Source organism: Saimiri boliviensis, chromosome 2 (genome assembly GCF_048565385.1).
Source record: "Saimiri boliviensis isolate mSaiBol1 chromosome 2, mSaiBol1.pri, whole genome shotgun sequence".
NCBI lineage: Eukaryota > Metazoa > Chordata > Mammalia > Primates > Cebidae > Saimiri > Saimiri boliviensis.
In genome coordinates this window covers 69057378-69080030 of record NC_133450.1, presented here as the reverse complement: position 1 = coordinate 69080030, position 22653 = coordinate 69057378, and the positions used below count along the sequence as shown (strand labels likewise).

Sequence of the window (22653 nt, the reverse complement as noted above, 5' to 3'; positions counted from 1 at the left end):
GTGATTTATAAAGGAAAAGAAGTTTAATGTACTCACAGTTCCACATGCCTGGAGAGGCATCACAATCATGGCGGAAGCTGAAAGGCACATCTTACACCACAGCAGGCAAGAGACAGAATGAGAGAGCCAAGCGAAAGGAGTATCCCCTTATAAAACTATCAGATCTCATGAGACTTCCTACCAACAGAACAGTATGGGGAAAACCACCTCCATGATTCAATTATCTCCCACTGGGCCCCTCCCACAACATGTGGGAATTATGGGAACTACAATTCAAGACGAGATTTGGGTGGGGACACGGCCAGATCATATTGGGGTTAACATAGTCTGGTTTCCTTTACTACCCACCTATCCAAGCACCTCGTTCATCTGATCCACACAAAGTAAACTCTTCCAGTACTCTCACTGTTTCCTGGAGTCTGCGTTTGGCCTCATGGGACTGCCTCAACCCCCGTTTTTTAGATGTTTACTCCTGTAGTCTCTGGACAAATTTGCTTTAGAAAAACCCTCAATGTCACCCTGAAGAGTGGCTTTCAGAAGTTGCGCCTCTTGCCTGAGGGGAGTTCCGGGAAGGGTTCTGAGTCACCTCTGAGTTTATTTGGGTCACCAGAGACCTTCCTGTCAGAGCTTTCCCAATCATTTTTGGCCAAGGCATGTGAGAAGCTAAAGTCTGTAACAGCTGGAAGTCAGATGGCCTGGTCTATTCTGCTTCAACTCTAGCAGGAAAGGCCTTCCTGGTGGGACCTGAATATCCTCCTTTGTAAAATCAAAGACAGGGGACAGGCTTACCTACTTCTGAGGTTCAGTTTGGCTCTAAGAATATGCAACAAGTGCCATTCACGTAGCACTTCCTTCCTACCAGGCGAGGTACTAAACTCCACAAGCACCATCTTAGTTCATCCTCCCAGAAGTCAAAACAGCTCAGCTGGGGGAGCCCCATTTTACAGATTGGGGAACTGAGGCTAAGAGAAAGGTTAGGTAGCTTGTTCAGGGTCATGCTGCTGGTGAAAGAGCTGAAGCTACAGTGCTATGCATGGAGTTTTCTCATTTTCCCACCTAACTGGAGGGCTGAAGATCAAAAGGTGGGTGGCTCCCTTGCTGGGAGTTGTACAGGAATAATGTCCTTGCTGAAGGAGGAGGGCTTCTGAACCACACCCTGGGGCCCAGGGATCACAGATATTACTTTAGGGGCAACATCGTCCACTCCTTTCCTGGCTCCACAGTGCTGCTGACATATTCATAGGCCAGAGTCTGAGTTCTGGCCATTTAACAGAGGAAGAAAGGCCAGCTCTGTGAGGTTAATTATATCCCAGCAGCTAGGAATTGGGAGCAGAGAACCCTAGATTCACACCAGGGCAGGAGGCACTGGCCTGGCTGAAGCCTTCACAATCTCTCCAATATACTCTGCTGCCTTCCTTTATAAGGAGCCATTTCTGAAACCCTGTTCCCTGGCTGGGCATGGTGGCTCATGCCTGTAATCCCAGCATTTTGGGAGGCCAAGGTGGGCAAATCACAAGGTCAGGAGTTTGAGACCAGCCTGGCCAACATGGTAAAACCCTGTCTCTACTAAAAATACAAAAATTAGCTGAGCGTGGTAGTGGGTGCCTGTAATCCCAGCTACCTCAGAGGCTGAGGCAGGAGAAGCGTTTGAACCTAGGAGGCGGAGGTTGCAGTGAGCTGAGATTGCACCATTGCACTCCAACCTGGGTGACAGGGCAAGAATCTGTTAAAAAAACAAAACAAAACAAAAACTCTGCCCTCTCGGGCTCTGCTCAGACATTTAGCAAAACAGACACCTTCCCAAGCCTGGAGGAAGCAGTCCCTGCCTTTTGGGAGCCCACAAGCCCTCAGCTGCAGAGCTCGACGTGGATGGGCAGGCCAAGGCTAGCTCCTGTGTGTGGTGTGAGCCCAGCCTGCCCTTCTACACCCTCACTTTCACCTCTTAAGGAACTGCCAATCAACAGAGCAGGTACTGCCCAAAAGGAACACTCTGGAAACCTGTTGGGACACTTCTGCTCTTCACAAAGTTTGGGGGGAGTACTAGTACCATTTAAGGATTCAGAGTTGACAATGCCAAACATACCAGAACACGCATGGTGGTAAACCACGACCAAGAGGCCACCAGGTCCCTCAGGACTCACATGTCCCCCTGGAAGTTCTCACGTTTACGTGGAATTATCTGAGCCTAGACCCTCAATCCTTGAGCTGCTGTATTTCATATAAAAATACAATATTTATCCAAGGTTTTACTACACACTGCATTTTCTGTGAAGACAACGACCATGTAAATCAGGGAAAGATCTATATTTTATTTTGTCTGAAACTTTACCAAGCATTATTTACCATTTTGAAACTATCCCTGGTAGTTACATTGGATGCCACATTGACTGGCCAGTGGCGAGCAGCACACACATGGCCTCCCACAGGCATTACATTGGCCTGCCTCACTGCACTTGCCCGGACCCTTAGGCCACAGCACTGCCATAGTCAGGGACACATTACTCTCTTCTATTACGCCTCTATATTCTCCTTAGAGCATTATTTTGGTTTTTTTTTCTTTAATTTTGTGGGTAGGTTATATTAGCTATACATTTCACTTCAAGCATAGTAGTAAGGGGCACATAACAAAATATTTAGCTATAAAAAAGAGGATCTGAGAAGTCTGAGAAGTTTTTCCACAAAGGGTCTCCACCAGCCTTGACTCTGAGTACCCAACAATTCAATCTCGAGTCTAACAACATTGTGAAGCAGGAAATCTATCTTGAAAGGAGCTATGTACTCTAAGTAGTGATGTACTGTCTTCCTCCCCCACTGGACTGACCAGTTCCTTGGGGGCTGAGAGAGCAAGTCTCAAAACATCTCTGCTGTCCCCCACAACCCATACCCCCATCGTGTCCAGTACTGGGCTGGGGACTCAAGAAGCATCTGTAGATCCCCCAGTGCCTTCTTTCTAGAGGTGTTCAGCACCCATAACAACTCGAGAGAAATCCCCCACATGCCACCCAGAAGGAGCTGAATCTCACTGAGGCCAAGCCTTGAGTTGAAAGACAGAAGCCCTCATGATGGGATGTGAGTCATGCTCCAGGTTATAGGAGGAATTGGTGTACAGGAACTGAGTACAGGAAGCCTCCCACTTGGTCTTTGGTTTTTGGAAATGCCACCATCACAAGCAGGTTGTTAATCAGTAACCATCCCACGGAGGATCATACTTTGGAATAGCAAATATTTGCTGAAGGTTCTGGGCTGCAAAGCTGAAGCTTTGGTTTTTGCTCTGAATGAAGGACCTTCCCAGGACCCGAGGCCACACACTGGTAAGAGGTAGTGGGTTACAGAAGACCTTCAAAGAGTCTAACCCGAAGGGACTGGGAGAGATGTTCTCATCTCTGGGTGGGCACCAAGGTAAGGGCTGTGTGGCTGAGAAGTGCAAAGGCCTCCATCCGGCACTCCATGGGGACTGTACGTCCAGACTGGGGGCTGGAGTGGGGCGAGAGGCAAATTCTAGACACAAGGGGCTCCTCTGCAGGAAGGAGGCCAAAGGAAAGAGTTTGAAAGGCTTGACATTTCACCCACTGCAATTCACTGCCAGAGTGAGCAGGCCTCCCCTTCCCATGGCTATGGGGAGGTGGGGGTGTGTGCTGTCCCAGGGCTGAGAAGTGGCAGGTGAGCTGGTGATTCCTCACTGCCCAAGTTCTGTCTAGGAAAGTGCATCCTCACCATGCTGGATTGTGCCCTAGTCCAGGAGTGCCTCCTGCACTCCTGGCCTAGACTTCAAAAAGTTGGGTAGATGAGCAAAGACCTTAGGGGATATGTGCCCAGGCGCAGCTAGGGATTACTGGGCTGCCACTCTGCAGACAGCAGGACAAGCTTCAACAGCAGGGAGGTAAGACTCAGCATTTAGAAGCAGTGACATCTGGTTGACGTGCTGGGCGAATTTCCGGACCAATGTGACAGGGAGAAGTAACCTTGAATTCAGGAGTATTCTGTGTGGTCTTAATGTAGAAAGTAGCACTAAACAATACCACGTCATCGTCTTAGCTCAGGCTGCCCTAACACCACTGACTAGGTGGCTTCAAAAGACATCTATTTCTTGCAGTTTTGGAGGCTGAAAGTCTCAGTCAGGGTGCCAGTCTGGCCAGATTCTGGTGGGGCTGTCTTCTCGGCTTGCAGATGGCCCCCTTCTCACCGTGTCCTCCTGTGGAGAGGAGGTACGGAGGAGGGGTCTGTATGGTCTCTCTTCTTCTTCTAACAGCACTAGTGCTGTCACAGTGGCCTTGCCCTCATGACGTCATCTAAACTCATCACTTCCCAAGGCCCCCAACTCCTACTGCCATCACACTGGGGTTAGGGCTTCAACTTATGAATTCTGGGGGGACACATTCAGCTCATAATGAAAGCATGAAACTGGGGTGCATTTACACTGAAAGAGCTATTTACCCAACATGTACAATACCTGAGTGACCTATTGAACACGGGTTTGCCATTTAGAGTCTACAAGAATTTCCTCCACAACGTCCTTTGGGAAACACAGTGCAAGTTATTTCACTGCTTCTGTAGGGTAGAAGGTAGTGCCATTCAGACTGCAGAGTAAAGCTCTGAATTCCGGAGTGCCCTTCAGCATAAGCAAGAAGGCAGTTTTGTCCCAGGCATAGATATGGACTCAGCCCCTACATCAGGAAGAAGAGGCCTGGGAGCTCTACCTGACACCACATTTTGCTGCAGGTGACCTTGGTCAAGAATAACGGTCTCTGCTGATGGGAATTATCATGAGGCTGGCAGCATCCACCTGGCATCCACTGGGCTGGGGATCCTGCCCCATCCAGACCCTCCCAGGGGAGTGGGCCCAGAGAGAGGATGAGGGAGGGCAGGCATCTCAGGGGTCCTGCCCAGCCAGCCTCTGGGATCAGGCCTGCCGTGTGGCTGAATCCCGGAACTGAGTTTGGACACAGACAGGTGACCCAGCCCAACCCAAACCACATATTTGGATGGAAAACATGCAAGTGCTCGGGAGCCAGGCTCTGTGTCCCAGGATATGGAGGGAACCTGAAAGGCGACGGCAGGGCAGGGGGACAGCTAATGGTGAGGAAGTGTGGCTCTCACGCTGTGCACCTAGGGCAGTAGAGCCGGCAGGCAGCCCAGGTGGCTATGAGGGCTCCATGAGGCCACAGTGGAGGGAGCCCAGCCATAGGCTGCATGAGTCGCAGCATCTCCTGCTACCTGGGAGCCTCAGCTATAGGAAGGAAGGAAGACCTCCAAGGAACTGTGTAGCAGAGGTGCAGTGCAAGAATTTCGATAAAAAATCCAATGAAGCTCCAGCATTTTTCCCCTTCCTTGCCCAGTGGCCATGCAGGCACTCCAATCTCCAGCCAAAAAGGGCACAGGGCAAGACTGGCTGCCCAGCTGGATGGGGCAATGAATGAAGCAGATCAGGGAAGGGTGTGTGAGGATCCCTGATTCCACCTGCTCAGACCCCCACCTTCTGTGCTGACTCCTGCTCCCTCAGAGAAGAGACGGGATGAATGGAAAATGGGTCAGGACCAAGTTGCCTGCCAGCCTGGCAGGAAATGGGAACTGGAGGAGGTTTTGCTCTGTGAAATAATGTCTCCTCCTTGGGTGAGCAAATGTCACCCACACTTGTTCCAGGTCTCCCTGGGGCAGGGCTAACCTCCTTGAGCCACAGAAAGGAGGCAGGGTTCCTGAAGCTTTTACTATCCATAAAGACATTTTAAGAGGTGTTAAAACCATCTATACCCTCTCCTCTCCACAGGAAGTCTTGCAGCTGAAGGGAGGCAGTCCTTGGCCTCTGCAGCCGACCACATGAAGGTAGTGCCAAGCCTCCTGCTCCCCATCCTCCTGGCACAGGTGTGGCTGGTACCTAGCTTGGCCCCTGGCCCTCAGTCTCCAGAGGCCCCAACCCCTCAGAACCAGAGCAGCAGGGTAGTGCAGGCTCCCAAAGAGGAAGAGGAGGATGAGGAGGCAGCCAGCAAGGAGAACGAAGCTTGGCTGACAGCCAGCGAGCAGCAACTTGCAAAGGAGACTTCAAACTTCGGATTCAGCCTGCTGCGGAAGATCTCCACGAGGCACGATGGCAACATGGTCTTCTCTCCACTTGGCACATCCTTGGCCATGGCAGGCTTGATGCTGGGGGCCACAGGGCCCACTAAAGCCCAGATCAAGAGAGGGCTCCACTTACAAACCCTGAACACCACCAAGCCCGGGTTCCTGCCTTCCCTCTTTAAGCGACTCAGAGAAACCCTCTCCCGCAATCAGGAACTGGGCCTCACCCAGGGGAGTTTTGCCTTCATCCACAAGGATTTTGATGTCAAAGAGACCTTCCTCAATTTATCCAAGAGGTATTTTGATACAGAGTGTGTGCCTATGAATTTTCGCAATGCCTCACAGGCCAAAGGGCTCATGAATCATTACATTAACAAAGAGACTCAGGGGAAAATTCCCAAACTGTTTGATGAGATTAATCCTGAAACCAAATTAATTATTGTGGATTACATCTTGTTCAAAGGTACTTTGATAATGATCTGCTCTCCCAAGGCCGCAGGGCCCTATGACTGTCTCTCTCCCTTTCCTTCCGTTAGGCCAGCATATGGTTAACGCCAAGTGATTTTCTATGAATACGTTTTCAGGTTTCACAGATAATACACATACTGAATAGTGCCAGATGCTGTCATTTGAGGCCCTACCATAGTATCCCATGTGCTTGAAGTGCTTATAATTTTCAGAGCACTCTACACAGCTCCCCTCTAATGTTTAGAAGTATAAGGTCATTTAAAAAAAAAAAAAAAAAACGGTGGGGGATTATCTGAGAGATTTAGAATTGTACCATTGCTCCTTCATTTTTACTTTTTTGACCTGGAGCAAGTGACAAACTCTGTGCCCTTAGATTCTAATTATAGAAAATAGGGTCACTCCAGCTACTATAGAAGCTAAATGAGACACTGAACATAATGTACCCAGATGTGCTTGGCACGTAATAGACACTGAATATCTATTAGCTCTGTTTATTTCATCTTCCTAACTGCCAATCAGTAGGTAGAGTAGGAGTTGTTGTCTCTTTTCTAAAGATGAAAGCAGCTCAGAGAGGTGAGCTTGATAAAGGTCACACAATAAATGGTAGAGGCAAAACCCAAGCAAGGGCCTCCTGACCCCCTGATCCTAGGTTCTGTCCAGCCCTGCCTCCCTAATGAGGCACTGGATGTGGGTTGGGCGCCACTTTAGCAGAGCTGGCACCAGACTTGGAAAGCCCAGGCAGGGGAAGCCACTTTACAACCAGCCAGGCCATACCCCAGGGCAGACATTTGGGTAAAGTCCTGCACCTGCCTGATGGTGGCCTCTGCATTGTGGGGCCCCTTCTCTCAGAACCACACTAAACAGTGAGTGGGTGAGAAGTATCACTCCTGCCACCTTGGACTCTGAGTGTGCTTGTGCCTATGAATGAGACAAAGTAGCAGTCAGAGGAACCAGGCAAAGGCTGTCTTCTCTAAGTTGGAACCAACTATGAGGGAATGACTGTGAATTCTGTTCAGGTCCAGGAAAGGGAGGGGAGCCAGAGATTGTTGGGAAACATTTCCTTTCTTTCGTGTGCAATTCCAGTAGGACCTGTGAGTGGAGCTGTATTTTACTAGCTGGGCTAGAGGCCAGAGAAAAGCCTGTCATTTGAGGCTTTGAGGAAATCTATTTTGCCTGCCTGAGATGTGGAAAAGTGATCCCGATTAGGAACACCTTTCCTAGTTGGAACAAGAAGGGAGATAGAATGCTCGCCATTATTTGAGCAGGAACAATGCTTTTCAAAGAGGGGATTTCTACCATGAGTTCTTCTCTTACTTGTTCAGGGAAATGGCTGACCCCATTTGACCCTGTCTTCACTGAAGCTGACACTTTCCACCTGGACAAGTACAAGACTATTAAGGTGCCCATGATGTACGGTGCAGGCAAGTTTGCCTCCACCTTTGATAAGAATTTTCGTTGTCATGTCCTCAAACTGCCCTACCGAGGAAATGCCACTATGCTGGTGATTCTCATGGAGAAAATGGGTGATCACCTCGCCCTTGAAGACTACCTGACCACAGATTTGGTGGAGACATGGCTCAGAAACATGAAAACCAGGTACAACTCTTGCCCATACCCTATACAAACTCTACCTTTCCATACTTGCAAACGCTCAGCACAATTTCATTGAATGCACTGTGGTTTAATGCCCATTCTCCTCCAGTGACCTATAAGCTTCTTGAGAGCAGCACAGAATTTTTTTTCCACTCTATACCCAGCATCTGTCAGAGTGCCTGACTGATTCATTCATTGAGTCCACCAGTACTTCACGTTCTGCTACTGTGATAAAAGTATGATGCCAGGGATCCATCAGCAAACAAATCAGGCAAAAGTCCCTGTCCCCATGGAGCTTATGTTCTATTGAAGGAAGACAAACAGTCCATTAAAAATAGGTAATAATGCAGGGAAAATGGTTGCAATACTGATTCCATGGCTATCGCTTCTGAGTTCTGTGACCCAGATTCCGGCAGAGATAAGTCCAGCTAAATGTCCCTAGAATTAGTTTTATCTTCATTATTCCTCTTTCATTTGTCTTCATATCTTTAGCACCTAACAAAGAACCCCAAACATCATAAGCCCTCAAGAAATGTTTGCTGAATGAATAAGTTTATAATCTTCAAGACATGTCATGTCCTCAGTTATGTTCCAGTCTGACAGCCTGGACCAACTGTGCAACAGAGAGAGAATAAAGAAACAGTGTGTAGGTGGGAGTTCATAGTTACCAAGACCATGGTATACAGCAGACACTGCTCTGGTACTTAACGTATAATATTCCTCTGAGCAATCCTGTAAAATTGGTATCAATACTTTTGTCTGCACTTCATGGATTAAGAAATTGGGACTTAAAAAAGACTAGATTAGTATCAATTTGTAGTTTTCACATTTTTTTTGAGCCACAGAACTCATCTTTCGAAGCAAAATATTTTAAAAGACTCCAGTATACAAAATAGATGATATTGAGTTCATCTGGCTAAAGATGGGTAGGGGTTGAAAGTTTCCTTTACTCCCCTCCATGTCCATCCCCAGACTCCTGGAGTCTGCAGAATCCAGGAAGTGAAAACAGCCATTATCCAGGAGACTGCAGGATTGCTGAAAGCAGCTGTCAATTCAGGTTGTTTTTACAATATAGGGAAATGAACACATAGGTACTTTGCTAAAGAGAATGTAAGTCATCGGCTAAGGAATAAAACTCATTTACTGAAGCTGAAGTACTATTTGATAAGCTAGAAATATTTTCCCTGAGATAGACCATTGTAAAAGAATGGCATGAGCTACATAGTCAACTGAAAGACTCATTAATGGAAATAATCTTAAAGAAAAAAAATTGTGACCTTTTTAGTGTCCATAGACTATGGCTTTGTCTACATTTCACCATTATCTGTTCTTATACCATAGAAACATGGAAGTTTTTTTTCCCAAGTTCAAGCTAGATCAGAAATATGAGATGCATGAGCTGCTTAAGCAGATGGGAATCAGAAGAATCTTCTCACCCTGGGCTGACCTTAGCGAACTCTCAGCTACTGAAAGAAATCTCCAAGTATCTAGGGTAAGTAAGGATCTTTCATCAGAGCCCAATATCAGCAGGAAACGTCACGAAAACAAATGTTTTTACAAACCATTGAACTTTGATAAAATACTTAATTGTAATAGAAAATTAGATTTAAATCCCAAATACTTGAAATCACACCCAGGTTGGATGTTTTAAGAATTCCAAGTGACTTCATTAAAATACCTAATAAATCTACGTAATTTAAGTAGACCTCTCTCCCTCTGCTTAAAGTGCTCACGGAGAAATTTGCCCCTGAAATGGAACTGGTTTACAGATTCGCCATCATTTATGTTGAAAACAACTTGAATAGTTCATGAAATTATACCACCTTTACCAGGATACCTAGACATCATGGATCCCAGATTCTCCCTCCTTGTGGAAATCCCCTCCATAGCCCTGTGAAATAGCCCTCCAACTTCTCCCTCTTCCTCTTCATGCTTCCGGTGACAGGAAGCTCACCATTTCTTTGAAAAGCTGCCCAGTCCACAAATGGCTAAAATTGTTATATATAGAGAGAGAAACCTGTAACTTCTACCTCATACTTTCTGGTACTAGTTCTATCTCTAAAAGTACTAAGAACAAGTTCAGTTACTGTCTACATAGAATCCCTTCAGTTACTCAGTGTTTCTCATTGGAAGGTTTCTTGGTTTTGAGGGGAACTGCCTGTTGTCCAGAGCAGTTGTGCGTGTTGCAGGAACTAGTTATCATTGCTGGCCCACGGTCACTAATGCCAGTAGGAAACTCTAGTCATCACTATAAAAATGCTCCTACACATTTCCAAATGGCAGCTACACCTCTTTACATTCTTCCTTAGCTGTGGGGTTTAACATTTTCTCGTACAATTACAATTTTCAATTCCAAGAGAGACTGAAAATGACATCCACTTAAGTAGGACACAGTAGGGCAACCATGGCCTGGAATCAGGTCTTACCACCTCAAGGAAGATAAGACAATTAAACAATCTGCAGACCAGCACCTGAAAGTGTTTCTGCTACAAACACATGGAAAACTGAAATGCACTGCTGGTTTATGAAGGGTCATCATGAAATTTACATTGTAAACCATTAAATATCCCACCCCTGTTTGCACAGGGGAGTTAATTTCCTCTAGGAAATCAGAGAATATCCTGGAATGAAAATCGTGTAATTACATAAATGTTTTCATTATCTCTTATAATACAGTAATTATACAGGTACATCATTCACATCCCATCATATTCCTATAAAAAAGGGCCTCCCAAACATAGCAAGCAGTCACAATATAGGCAGCCAGAATTCAGAAAGGCTCCAGGGACCCTTGGGCTTTGCCCAGAAAATGCCTCAGAGTAGTATCAGGTGCTGGGAAGCCAATACAGAAGACTAGCCATTCCCTGCCTCCACCTTGCCTGCCAAAAGGAAAATAAGAGGATTCAAGGGATCCAGGCAGCTTGGAAACCTTTTAGGAGCAACAGCTCAGCTCAAGAATTAGTCGCATAAAGTACATACTCAATAAACATTTATTTGATGCATGTGTGCATCCTGAATCCACACCCAGAATGTGTTTCACATATTCCACAATACTACTTCACATTGGGTTCCTGAGGTCTACTCCTGTGGCAGTCCCTGGTGCAACCCCAGACCACTCCTCTTAACACAGATGGGCCTGCTCCACTAAATACCAGGAGCATGACCCCATGGTAGGACCACTGTGAAGAACTTCAAGGGTCTCAATTAATTCCTCCTTTGCACTGTCACACAAGTGGTTTTTCACATTATTTCCTTTTCCAGGTTTTACAAAGAGCAGTGATTGAAGTTGATGAAAGGGGCACTGAGGCAGTGGCAGGAACCCTGTCAGAAATTATTGCTTATTCCATGCCTCCTGTCATCAAAGTGGACCGGCCATTTCATTTCATGATCTATGAAGAAACCTCTGGAATGCCTCTGTTTCTGGGCAGGGTGGTGAATCCGACTCTCCTATGATTCAGGACATGCATAAGCACTTAGGGCACAGTAGATGCTGAATCTGAAGTATCAAACCCACACAGGATACCAGCAATGGATGGCAGGAGAGAGTTTCCCTTTTGTTCTTAACTAGTTTAGGGTGTTACAGTAGTCCCCACTCATCTGAGGGGGATGTACTCAAAGACCCTGGCAGACACCTGAAACGGTCAATAGTGCTGAACTTTATATATATTCTTTCCTACTTATACATATCTATGATAAAGTTTAATTTAGAAATTAAGCACAGTTAAGAGATTAACAGTAACAACATTAAGTAAAATGAGTTACTTGAATGCAGGCACCGCAATACAATGACATTCAAACTAATTATAGAGAAGGCTACTAAGTGACTCACAGGCAAGGAGCATAGATAGTGTGGAGACATTGAGCAAGGGGAGAATTTGCATCCTGGGTGGGGTGGGACATAGCAGAATGATGCAAGACTCCATCCCACTACTCAGAATGTCATACCACTTAAAACTTCTAGATTGTTTATTTCTGGAATTTTTCGTTTAATGGTTTTGGACCATGGTTGACCATGGTTAAGTGAGACTGCAGAAAGCAAAACCATGAATAAGGGAGTACTATTACAAAAGCATTAAATTGATATATATATTTTTAAGATGTTTGTGCAATCTGTCTGGTATTTTACCTGTTTCTAAGAGCCTTAGTTATTTGGCTGAAGACTAGCTGAGTAGAATATCTTTTCTCTGTTGCTCACATATTTGGATTTGTCAAAAGCTGTAGGTGAGAACACTATGTCAAGATAAAGCCTTTGGGAGGAAGGCAGGTACACATTCTCCTTGAGTCATGTGCTTCTCTCTCTTTACTTCTCTGTGGTGCAAAATAAGTGCTTTATCTTAATCTATTATAGAATCATTTCTTGCTGGCTGAAATCAGAAGAAAACAGCTCTAATCAGTCCTGTTGACAGCATCTGCTGCCATGGTGCATCAAATCACTTGGCAGAGGCCATTGGCTGAATCACAGATCATCTACCTTCATTTTACAGAGGAAAGAGACAGGGACCCAGAAACACTTCCACATTCTTATTTTCATGGGCCCTAGGCACTTTTACCCTTGCAGACTCCTCCTTCCTTCATGTATATATGTTTTATGGCTGCATTAGTAAAAAGATGAATGTCTTTCAAAGTTGTCTATCTAGCTTCAAAGTTGTATGTCTAGCATATGGCGCTAAGCAAAACACCTTCATGAGCCCTTACAGTACTGTCAGCCCTGGGCACTGTCTTCTGCATCTAGTGGATAAGTCATACCTTATATCTCAGTGGGAAGAAAACACTTGTCCAAGGTCTCCCAGTGTGGCAGTGGCAGTCAGAGGCCTTCCTTTCCTGAGTCTAGTCCCCAAGCCCTTTTCATTCTTCCTTCCTTCCATCTAAAACACGTGATGGGGACCAGGTAAACAGAGAGCATGCACTACAGCTACCTGTGGGGGTTAAACAGAACATAAGCACAAACTTTGTCCCAGGGTGAAAAGGGAAATGGCAAATATCTCTGATTTTCCTTAGGCAGGCATTTTCTGTCACAGAAACAGAAGAGAGTATATTCAGAGAATCTTGAATAGAGTGCCAGCTATGTTGACTAAATGCCTAATTGGATTTCTGTTTGTCTGCTATCTAATGTTTAAACAAATCTAAAATTCATTTATTGTTAGTTGTTTGATTAATGTAATTCAGAGTAATATGAATAGGTAATATTAATGTGCAGTCTTAATACTGACTTTTCATCATTCCAGGTTATGTATAAAATCAATCCAGGTTTTGGAATGATGAAAAGTCAGTGCTTAGACTGCATAATAAAACAAAATTCATTTCTGTATTCATTCCAAGAGCACTAACTGACACTCATGAAGAGACAGGCAATTCTATGTCCTACAGGGCCAAAGACAGGGGACTAACTCCGACATTCTTAAGTCACTTGTTTGTGTTCAATTAGTCAGATTTGTCTGTGGAAAAATAGTAGAAAGGAAAAAAAAGTAGAATTCAGTCAAATTTCCCACTTCTAAGAAATGAAATCTGGAAAAGAAAGTCTGTGAGAACACAATACCCGCTGAAATCAGTATGGCCAAACCCAGTTATAAAAAGGTGCATTACTACTGAAGGATGCAAAAGCATGCAGATCAAAAACCCGTCTTCTTCCCACCACATCCACTGCAAGGCAACAACAGCATAATAACCGTATTTAACATATTACTCTTTAAGGTAGAAAATGAACCTATTCTATATTTTAAACGTATTTTCTAATGTTCCCCCACATTTGCTTTAAGAAGTTCCTAAGACACTCAGTTTCAGATTTCCCAAGTACACAGGCATGACTGAAAAACGCAGACCAATAAAAAATGTAACTTACCTCACACACATACACACACACACACACACACACACACACACACACACACACACACACAAATTCTGGGTTTCCGACTGAGCAGGGAAATCTTAACATTGTACAAGTCCCCATTACATGTGTCAAGTTTTAAAAATTGTTCCTGCTGGGCGCGGTGGCTCACGCCAATAATTCCAGCACTTTGGGAGGCCAAGGTGGGTGGATCACAAGGTCAGGAGTTCAAGACCAGCCTGGCCAACATGGTGAAACCCCATCTCTACTGAAAATACAAAAAATTAGCCAGGCGTCGTGGCAAGCGCCTGTAATCCCAGCTACTCGGGAGGCTAAGGTGGAGAACTGCTTTAAATCTAGGAGGCGGAGGTTGCAGTGAGCTGACATAGTGCCACTGCACTGGGACTCTATCTCCAAAAAAAAAAAAAATTGTTCCTACACTCAATCATACACTCTCACACATACATGCTGTTAACAACTGAGAACAGATTACTGAAATAATCTAATTCATTTTATCCTCATTGTAAAACTTCTACTCAAGCTGAAGAGTCTGTTTCATTTCAAAGATTTCTCATACATCCACTAATTGTATAGCAAAACTGACTCATCTCCAGACTAAGATATTCAAGCTCAGGAAATCAAATAATAGAAATGATTTTTTAAATGTATATGAGGTTATAAAGAAAAATTTTATGTGCTCCTTATTTAAGCTCTATTAAGTAAAATCCTTTATAGACCTATTTCCATTTCTGCAGTAAAAATTTTTTTGCTTATAAGGCTAACTAGTGAAATTTGTGGACTTATTCTTAAAAATGCAAGTTTTAATCATTAACAAAATGATGATGAAGACGTCCCTTTTCCCTACAGGTACAGATAGATGGAGGGAGATTTTTCTTTGTCATGCAACTAGTTTAAAGAATCAATTTGATAAGCTGTTGAACTGAGAACTTTCGCAAAAGTATCCATCTTGTTTCTGGTATAAATGGAGATACACATAGATATTCCTAACTGTCACCAATTTGTTTTTTATTCTGTTTCTATATATCTGTCCTTGGAAGTATAATTTTAACAAATATTTCAAAGATTTTATAAAATGACATATTCTGTTAAAAAAAAAAACTTCTGGCCAGGCGCAGTGGCTCACACCTGTAATCCCAGCACTTTGGAAGGCCGAGGCCGGCAGATCATGAGGTCAGGAGTTCAAGACCACCTTGACCAACATGGTGAAACCCCGTCTCTACTAAAAATACAAAAAAAAAAAAATTAGCTGGGCATGGTGGCGCATGCCTGTAATCCCAGCTACTCAGGAGGCTGAGACAGGAAAATCGCTTGAACCCAGGAGGTGGAGGTTGCAGTGAGCCAAATTGCACCACTGCACTCCAGCCCACATGACAGAGCAAGAATCCATTTCAAAAAAAAATAAATACACTTCCATAAGTAAATCTGATTAACTGTTTTGATAATTTAGTGCCTATGAATAAGACTGCAATTGACTGCTCTACATTTCTGAACTTTATAAGTAGTAGCTGTTTTTCTGTCAAATCATTTTGCCCTTCTCTCATTTGCATGATGGGAAATAAAAACTTATAATTCTGCTAAATTCACATTTAACAAATAAATTAAAATTCTCCATTTTATTTAACAAAATGCTGACTATAAATCAAAGCACCAGAAAAACTGATGCAATTTTGATGTCTCGTTATGTACCAAATTCTCCAGATCTTAATATATTCAATTCCACATTATTGGTGCTAGTAGGAGACATAATGAAAACAGTTAAATGAAATCTACAGTGAGTGTATCGATTACTTTACCAGTACTGTCAAATTTCTCATACCTACTGAATTTTAACTACTGACAAAATGAATAATAACAATTCCATTTACCTGGTTGTCCTTTGGCAAAGGATATTAAGAATCACTAAAAATAGACAAAAAGAAGCCATAAGGAAGGAAAAATGAAAACAAATGGCATGAAAAGATCTCACACTGAGTAACTGTGCTCTTACAGTTGACGCTGGTATATTTCTCCTATTCACTACCTACAAATGAACTATCTTACTCTTTAATTACAGAATAAAAACTGCAGGAAAGTATTTAAAACTTTTTTCACAAACACAGGTATCTTATTAACCTATGTTTTATTTTGAGTAAATTCATTATTCATTATTTCACATTATAAAAATTAACCTCACACACATGTGCATTCACAAATTAGATCATCTTTACCATACATTGATATATTTTAAAAAAACAAATATTTTCTAGTATCAATATAGTTATATGCTTGATTTTGAAATAGAGAAGCTGACAATAGCTTCATACAGTATCTCTCAAGAACTGACAGTTTAAAATTAAGACTGTATATGTTCCACAGGCAAATTTAGATGGAAATATTAGCATTAGTACAAACAAATGCTGTTGACATAGCTTAAGCATGATAGCTTGGAATAACAGCTGATTCAGACTAGATTCATCATTTTAAATTAAATAAGGACAAGTACAATCTAAAATGTAAACAAAGTATTTATAAAATAAATTCTCTAGGAAATAAAGAAATCATCAATCTATTATTTTTAAGGTATTTATAGCTCAAAGTTATCAGAAATCTTTGTGGAATTTTCATTGCCAAATTTAAATTTGGGAATGTCTGGGTACAACATATTGTCTCCACAATCCGGAGGCCTGCCAAAATTGGAGACAGCTATTTGCATCCTTTCAGTGTGACTTTTCAAGCGGGCTTGGAGAGTCATGAGAAAATGCAGTATCTTTTTACCTTCTAAGTCCCCTTCCAAGAGATTATCAAGCTAGGACAATTTCAGCTGATGTAGACTTTCATAGAATTTTTAAATGCTAAAACTCTAGAACAATTAAATAGCTGGTTTCCTGCACAAATAAATGCAGACTTGTCTCTTTTGCAGCAGTGGTTAAAGCACATACTAGATATGTTTTTCATTATACTTCACTATAACATTGGAATTCTGTAACCACATTATTACTCAAAAAATGTATATTATACCTCCTAGGGAATCTAATTATAAATATGGAAAGTACATCAGCTGTCATTATCTCTCTCTTTCTGCTCATTAACAACAACAAACAAAAACCCCCAAAATTTAAAAACAAAGCCCCAGCCATTGCTTTAGCTTTTGTGCACCAATCACATTATCTCCTGCTGCCTTTGTTTTGCCTCCTTCATCAAGCAGTTGATTAAGGATTGGATTTTCTGGATTTTCTTTAGGGAAAAGAGGGAGAGTGGGGAAGGAGGGAGTGAGAAAGGGAGAAAAAGAAAAATACATGAAAAATGTTATTCATATGTTTACAAAGTAAATTAAAAATATATAGATACTCTACTTGGAATAAATCTAATACATGAGAATTCTCATTAACAGAAAAAATGAATTACACATTAAAGATTATTTAAAATTATCTTTAATTACCAAAAATTCTGTGTAAATCTAACATAGCATTCAATTTAATTCATACTTTCCTACATTTTTAATTTTATATAACCATAATGGAAATTACACAGACATAAATATATGAACTGCCTTAAAAGACAAAGATATAATACAGATCTATGCTTCCTTTAAGACGCTAATATTCCTAAATACCAAATGTGTCATCTCAATGACACTGAAAAGCTGGGGAATGTATTACATAGAATTTGAGAAGCGAAAACTGAGATAATTTATACTCTCCAAAATCACCTCACAGGCTTATTTTAAATAAAAAGAACATATTTTCATTTGGATATGGCCTGCTTTGAATTGTGGATACTATTTCACAAGAACAACCAACATGGATATCATCACCCATCCAGCCATGTGGCAGTGTGCAGTCAAGAGGGATCCATATAAATGCCACATCAGATGGAAACACAGTTACAAGCTTGTATATCCAGTTACATGTTAAAAAAGCAACTGCAGATATCAATATTCCTCATTTAGAACCAGAAAAGAAAAAATACACCTGATGTGATTTGCTATCAAAATGTTTGTTTCTAGATTCACTTTTTAATCAATTTTACATATATATAAATTATATAAATAATTATATATTATTTATGTTGAACAAGAGAAAATTCAGTCTATGAAAAGGAAAAGCATGCTCAACAATGAAAGAACAGATAAAAAAAGTAATCTGAAATAAAGGAGAACTAACATAAATATATTTGGTTTCAATGGTCTTTACTGTAAAAAATGCTTATGGCATTTAAAAATATATAGTAAGTGGACGAGAGAATATATTACTTTTGATGTTACTAAATAAAATCAACATAATTCCTCAACAGAAGTATTTCGGGGCAAACTTTTGAGAGGAAGCAAACTTAGGGTAAGAAAGGATTTCAGGATGCCAGAGCTAGAAGTCACCTTAGAAGAGGAACCATGAGGCAGCCCTGTCATGTGATAAGACATGCACAGTGAGGACCAGTGTGCTGAGCTGAACTTTGCACAGCCACTTAGCTGCTGCTGGGAAGGAGGCACACAAGGCTCATGCTCTCCATACACCATTACCATGCCCTGCCTCTGCTTTCATGACTTTGAGATCGAGTTTCATTCTTGTTGCCCAGGCTGGAGTGCAATGGCATGATCTCGGCTCACTGCAACCTCTGTCTCCTAGGTTCAAGTCATTCTCCTGCCTCAGCCTCCTGAGTAGCTGGGATTACAGGCACGTGCCACCACACTTGACAAATTTTTGTATTTTTTTAGTAGAGACAGGGTTTCCCCATGTTGGCCAGGCTGTCTCGAACTCTTGACCTCAGATGATCTGCCAGCCTCCACCTCCCAAAGTGCTGCTGGGATTACAGGCATGACCCACCATGCCCAGTGATTTCACGACTTACATAGAATTTCCACAGTATAATCATGGGAGCAATAATTGTATAGCTAAAGAGCATTCTTTGTGAATAAAAGTAGCATTTACACTGCTAACCTGTAATATCATTATTCTTTTTTTCTATTACTGTTACTTTTTTGTAATAGTGTATTGGTTCTCTTTCCTTGAGCTCCATTCAATAAATTTATTTCTAAACTTATTTCTAAATTTTGAATGAAGTTAGGCATATACATCCATATTGGTATATGCACAATGACCAGTTAAAATTTGGTATACATGTATTTTGGATGTTTGTCCCTGCCCAAATCTCATGTTGAACTGTAATCCCCCATGCTGGAGGTGAGTCCTGGTGGGAGGTGTTTGGATCTTGGGAGCGGATCCCTCGTGGCTTGGTGTTGTCTTTGCGATAGTGAGTTCTCACAAGCTCTGATCATCTAAAACTGTGTGACACCTCCTCCAATCCTACTCTCTCTCTCCTGCTCCTGCTTTTACCATTTGATGTGCCTGCTCCTGCTTCACCTTCTAACAGAAAAATAAGCCTCCTGAGGTCTCCCCAGAAGCAGATGCTTCCTGTAAAGCCTGCAGAACTATGAGCCAATTAAATCTCTTTTCTTTATAAATTACCCAGTCCCAGGTACTTCTTTATAGCAATGCAAAACAGCCTAAATCAGATCCTAAAAGGGACTCTGGCATAGAGTTTTTACAAAAGAATGCATTTTTAAAACTTTATTCAAAAATGCCCATGCATTCACAAACATATGTTTAAAAGAAAATCTAAATCTTGTTTAAAGTCTGTTCCAACCAGAAGGTTCAGGTGTCCTATATGAAATGGCTAGCTTGTAACCATGATTTGGGTATCCTGGCTGAATCATTTATGCCTTGATATAGTCTCTTACCATGGTGATTTTTATGGTACTCCCTCTCTTAAATATTTAAGCTAAAAGAAATGAGTAGCACATTAAAAAGAACGATGGGGGGAAAGAACAGAGGCTCTTTATAACTTCAACTTCAAGACATAATATAGTCTGTAAATATCTCCAGTTTATTGGACTCACAATTCTGGGTTCCATGCTGCCACTTATTTCTTAAGTGACATTAGTTGTACCCATCTTTCTGCACACTGGGTGATTAAATACCATATCCTTAAGCTAGGTGTTTAGAGAGATGTCTTAGAGATAAATTACCTAAATGCAAACATTTCATAGAAAAAAAAAAGATCTCAGATACTAGTGGGAGCCATTTAAATGTTTTCTGCTTCCCTAAGGTTACAAATGTCTTTGCCATATACAAGTCATTCTATAAAAACATAACAGAGTCACATGTGACAATAATACCTTCAACATTTTCTAATTATAGACATTTTCTATTCTTTGGAAAGTACTTAAGTGGGAAGGAAAGTGTGTTGACAAAAAAGAGTAGGACGATACACTCAGTCCGACATCACTTGATTACTTACAAGGTCGCCTTCCGTGGTTGTGTATCTTTACTTCCACTGCTCTTGGGATCAAGTGAGTTACCTGTCCCACGGGAAGTACTCGGTAAGGTAGTATTAGGAGAAAAGGAAGGTGGAACACTACTGGCATTACGAGTCCGGAATGAATCATCTGAAAGTAAAACATATAAAGCCAGACATATCAAATATACTAAGAAAGAGGGTAACCAAAGAAAAGAAGAAAAGATTAATGATAGCTGACTTTTTCACTTTTTAAATCAATTTTATGAGGGTATAATTTACATACAACAAAGAGCAAAGCGTTAAGGTTTTGACATATGTACACTCCCATGAAGATCATGACAGTGAAGATGTGAACATATCTATCACTATGAAACAGTCCTTCATAACCCATCACAATCCTCCTCCTCCCTCTCCAAACCACTCCTGTCAACTATAAATCAGTTTGCATTGTCTAGAATTTTATATAAATGAAAACATACAGTATATACTCCTTTTTGTCTGGCTTCTTTCATTCAGCATAATTTTGAAATTCATTCTTGTTTTATGTATCAATACTTTCTTCCTTTTTATTTCTGACTGGTATTGTGTGAATATGTCAAAATTTGTTTACCCATAATATCTGTTGAGAGACATTTCTATTTTTCCAGTTTTTATACATTACAAATAAAGCTGCTATGAACACTCATGTACAAGTCTGTGTGTGGGCATATGTTTTAGTTTCTTCTCAGTAAATGCCTAGAAGTGAAACTGCTGGGTCACATACTAAATATATATTTAACTTCATAAGAAACTACCAAATTGATGTCCACAATTTCTTTTCCTTCCTGACGTTTCTGCCAGGAATGCATGAGAAGTTTGGAGAATTACTCCACATCCTCACACACACTTGATATTGTGTCTTTTTAGTTATAGACATTCTAGCAGATGTGAAGTGGTATCTCCATGGGTGCTTTTATTTTTTATTGCTTTTAAATTTCCATTTCCCTAATGATTAGGATGTTAAGCATCTCCTCATGCACTTACTTGTGTAACTTTTGTGAAGTTCATGTTCAAATCTTTTCCCCATTTTAAAATTGGTTGCCTAATTTTTATAATGACACCTTTGTATATTCTGGATACAAATCCTTTGTCTGGAATGTATACTATGAATATTTTCTCCAAATCTATGCCTTGCCTTTTATTTTTAAGGCTCTATTTCAAAGCCCAGATGCTTTAATTTTGATGAAGTCCAGTGTGTTAATATTTTTGTTTTATGGTCAAGATAATCTTTGTGTATTACCAAATCACAAAGACTTCTATATTTTCTTTTATTTTCTTTACACTTAGGTTTATAATACATTTTGAGTTAATTTTGTGTATAGTGTGAGATAAGATTTGAGATTCACAGAAATGGAAAGTCAGATACTGCATGTTTCCACTTATAAGTGGAAGCTAAATAACGTGTACATGTGGTCATAGAATGGGGAATACTCATCACTGAAGAACAGGAAGGGTAGGAGTGTCAAAGAGGGCGAAGGATGAGAAATTACTTAATGTGCAAAATGTACACTATTAGGTTACACTAAAAGCCCAGACTTTACCACTATGTAATATATCCATGTAATAAAACTGTACTTGTATGCTTTAAATTTATACAAATTTTTTAAAGAATTAAGGTTCAGGGTTTGTTTTTGTTTTTGTTCCTTTAATATGGATATCCATTGATTCTAGCACCACTTTTTAAATAGAATTTATTTTTTAGAACGGTTTTAAGTTTACAGCAAAATTGAGTGGAAGGTACAGAGATTTCGCATATCTCCCCACTCATACACAGTCTCCCAACTTCCATGTCTCCCAACAATGGTACATTTGTAGCACTGATGAACCTACACCGACAAGTCATTATCACCCAAAGTCCACAGTTTACATTAGAGTTCACTCTTGATGGTGTACATGCTATGGATTTGGACAATATAGAAATGAGTTTCTATCATTTTAGGATCATACAGAGTGTTTACACTACCCTAAAAGTTATCTGTGTTCCACCTATTCATTTCTCCTTTCTCCCAACCCCTGACAACTACTTATCATTTTATTGTCTCCATAGTTTTATCTTTTCCAGGATGTCATATAGTAGGAATGCTACCTTTTTAATTTGCTTCTTTCACTTAGTAGTATGTATTTAAGGTTCCTTCATGTCTTTTCATGGCCTGATGGATCATTTCATTTTAGCACTGCATAATATTCCATTGTCTGGATGTACCACAGTTTGTTTATTAATCTACTACTGAAGAACACCTTGTTTGCTCTCAAATTTTGGCAATTATGAATAACGTTTATATAAACATTCATGTGCAGTGTTTTGTGTGGACATACGTTCTCAACTTCTGCGGATGAAGACCAAGGAGCATGACTGCTGTATCACATAGCAAGAGTAT

General features: G+C 41.4%; 2 protein-coding genes across 4 annotated transcripts in view; one reads left to right on the top strand and one right to left on the bottom strand.

Moving 5' to 3' along the window:
* Window positions 1-3231: 3231 nt before the first annotated feature.
* On the top strand, window positions 3232-12211 carry SERPINA10 (serpin family A member 10). Its single transcript, XM_003928816.2, has 5 exons — window positions 3232-3311; window positions 5765-6517; window positions 7845-8118; window positions 9457-9607; window positions 11377-12211. Exons 2-5 carry the CDS (start codon window positions 5815-5817, stop codon window positions 11566-11568), a joined length of 1320 nt encoding a protein of 439 aa, XP_003928865.1. The 5' UTR covers window positions 3232-3311; window positions 5765-5814; the 3' UTR covers window positions 11569-12211.
* Window positions 12212-16065: 3854 nt separating this feature from the next.
* The window catches only part of PPP4R4 (protein phosphatase 4 regulatory subunit 4), a 118915-nt gene continuing 112327 nt past the window's right edge, over window positions 16066-22653 (bottom strand). For all 3 annotated transcript variants that reach the window (XM_039469134.2, XM_074393549.1, XM_074393548.1), the window contains 2 exons: window positions 20237-20384; window positions 16066-17176 (listed from right to left, as the gene is read on the bottom strand). In XM_039469134.2, the coding sequence (XP_039325068.1) occupies window positions 17152-17176; window positions 20237-20384 (173 nt within the window). In that variant the 3' untranslated portion in view covers window positions 16066-17151. The remainder of the gene's footprint in view (window positions 17177-20236; window positions 20385-22653) is intronic.

What these genes read in the sequence shown, in the direction of transcription:
- SERPINA10 (XM_003928816.2), top strand. Translation starts at nt 5,815, where the DNA reads ATGAAGGTAGTGCCAAGCCTCCTGCTCCCCATCCTCCTGGCACAGGTG. An exon ending in GGATTACATCTTGTTCAAAG is followed by an intron (nt 6,518 to 7,844) that starts GTACTTTGATAA and finishes TTACTTGTTCAG; the next exon opens with GGAAATGGCTGACCCCATTT. An exon ending in GAAATCTCCAAGTATCTAGG is followed by an intron (nt 9,608 to 11,376) that starts GTAAGTAAGGAT and finishes TTCCTTTTCCAG; the next exon opens with GTTTTACAAAGAGCAGTGAT.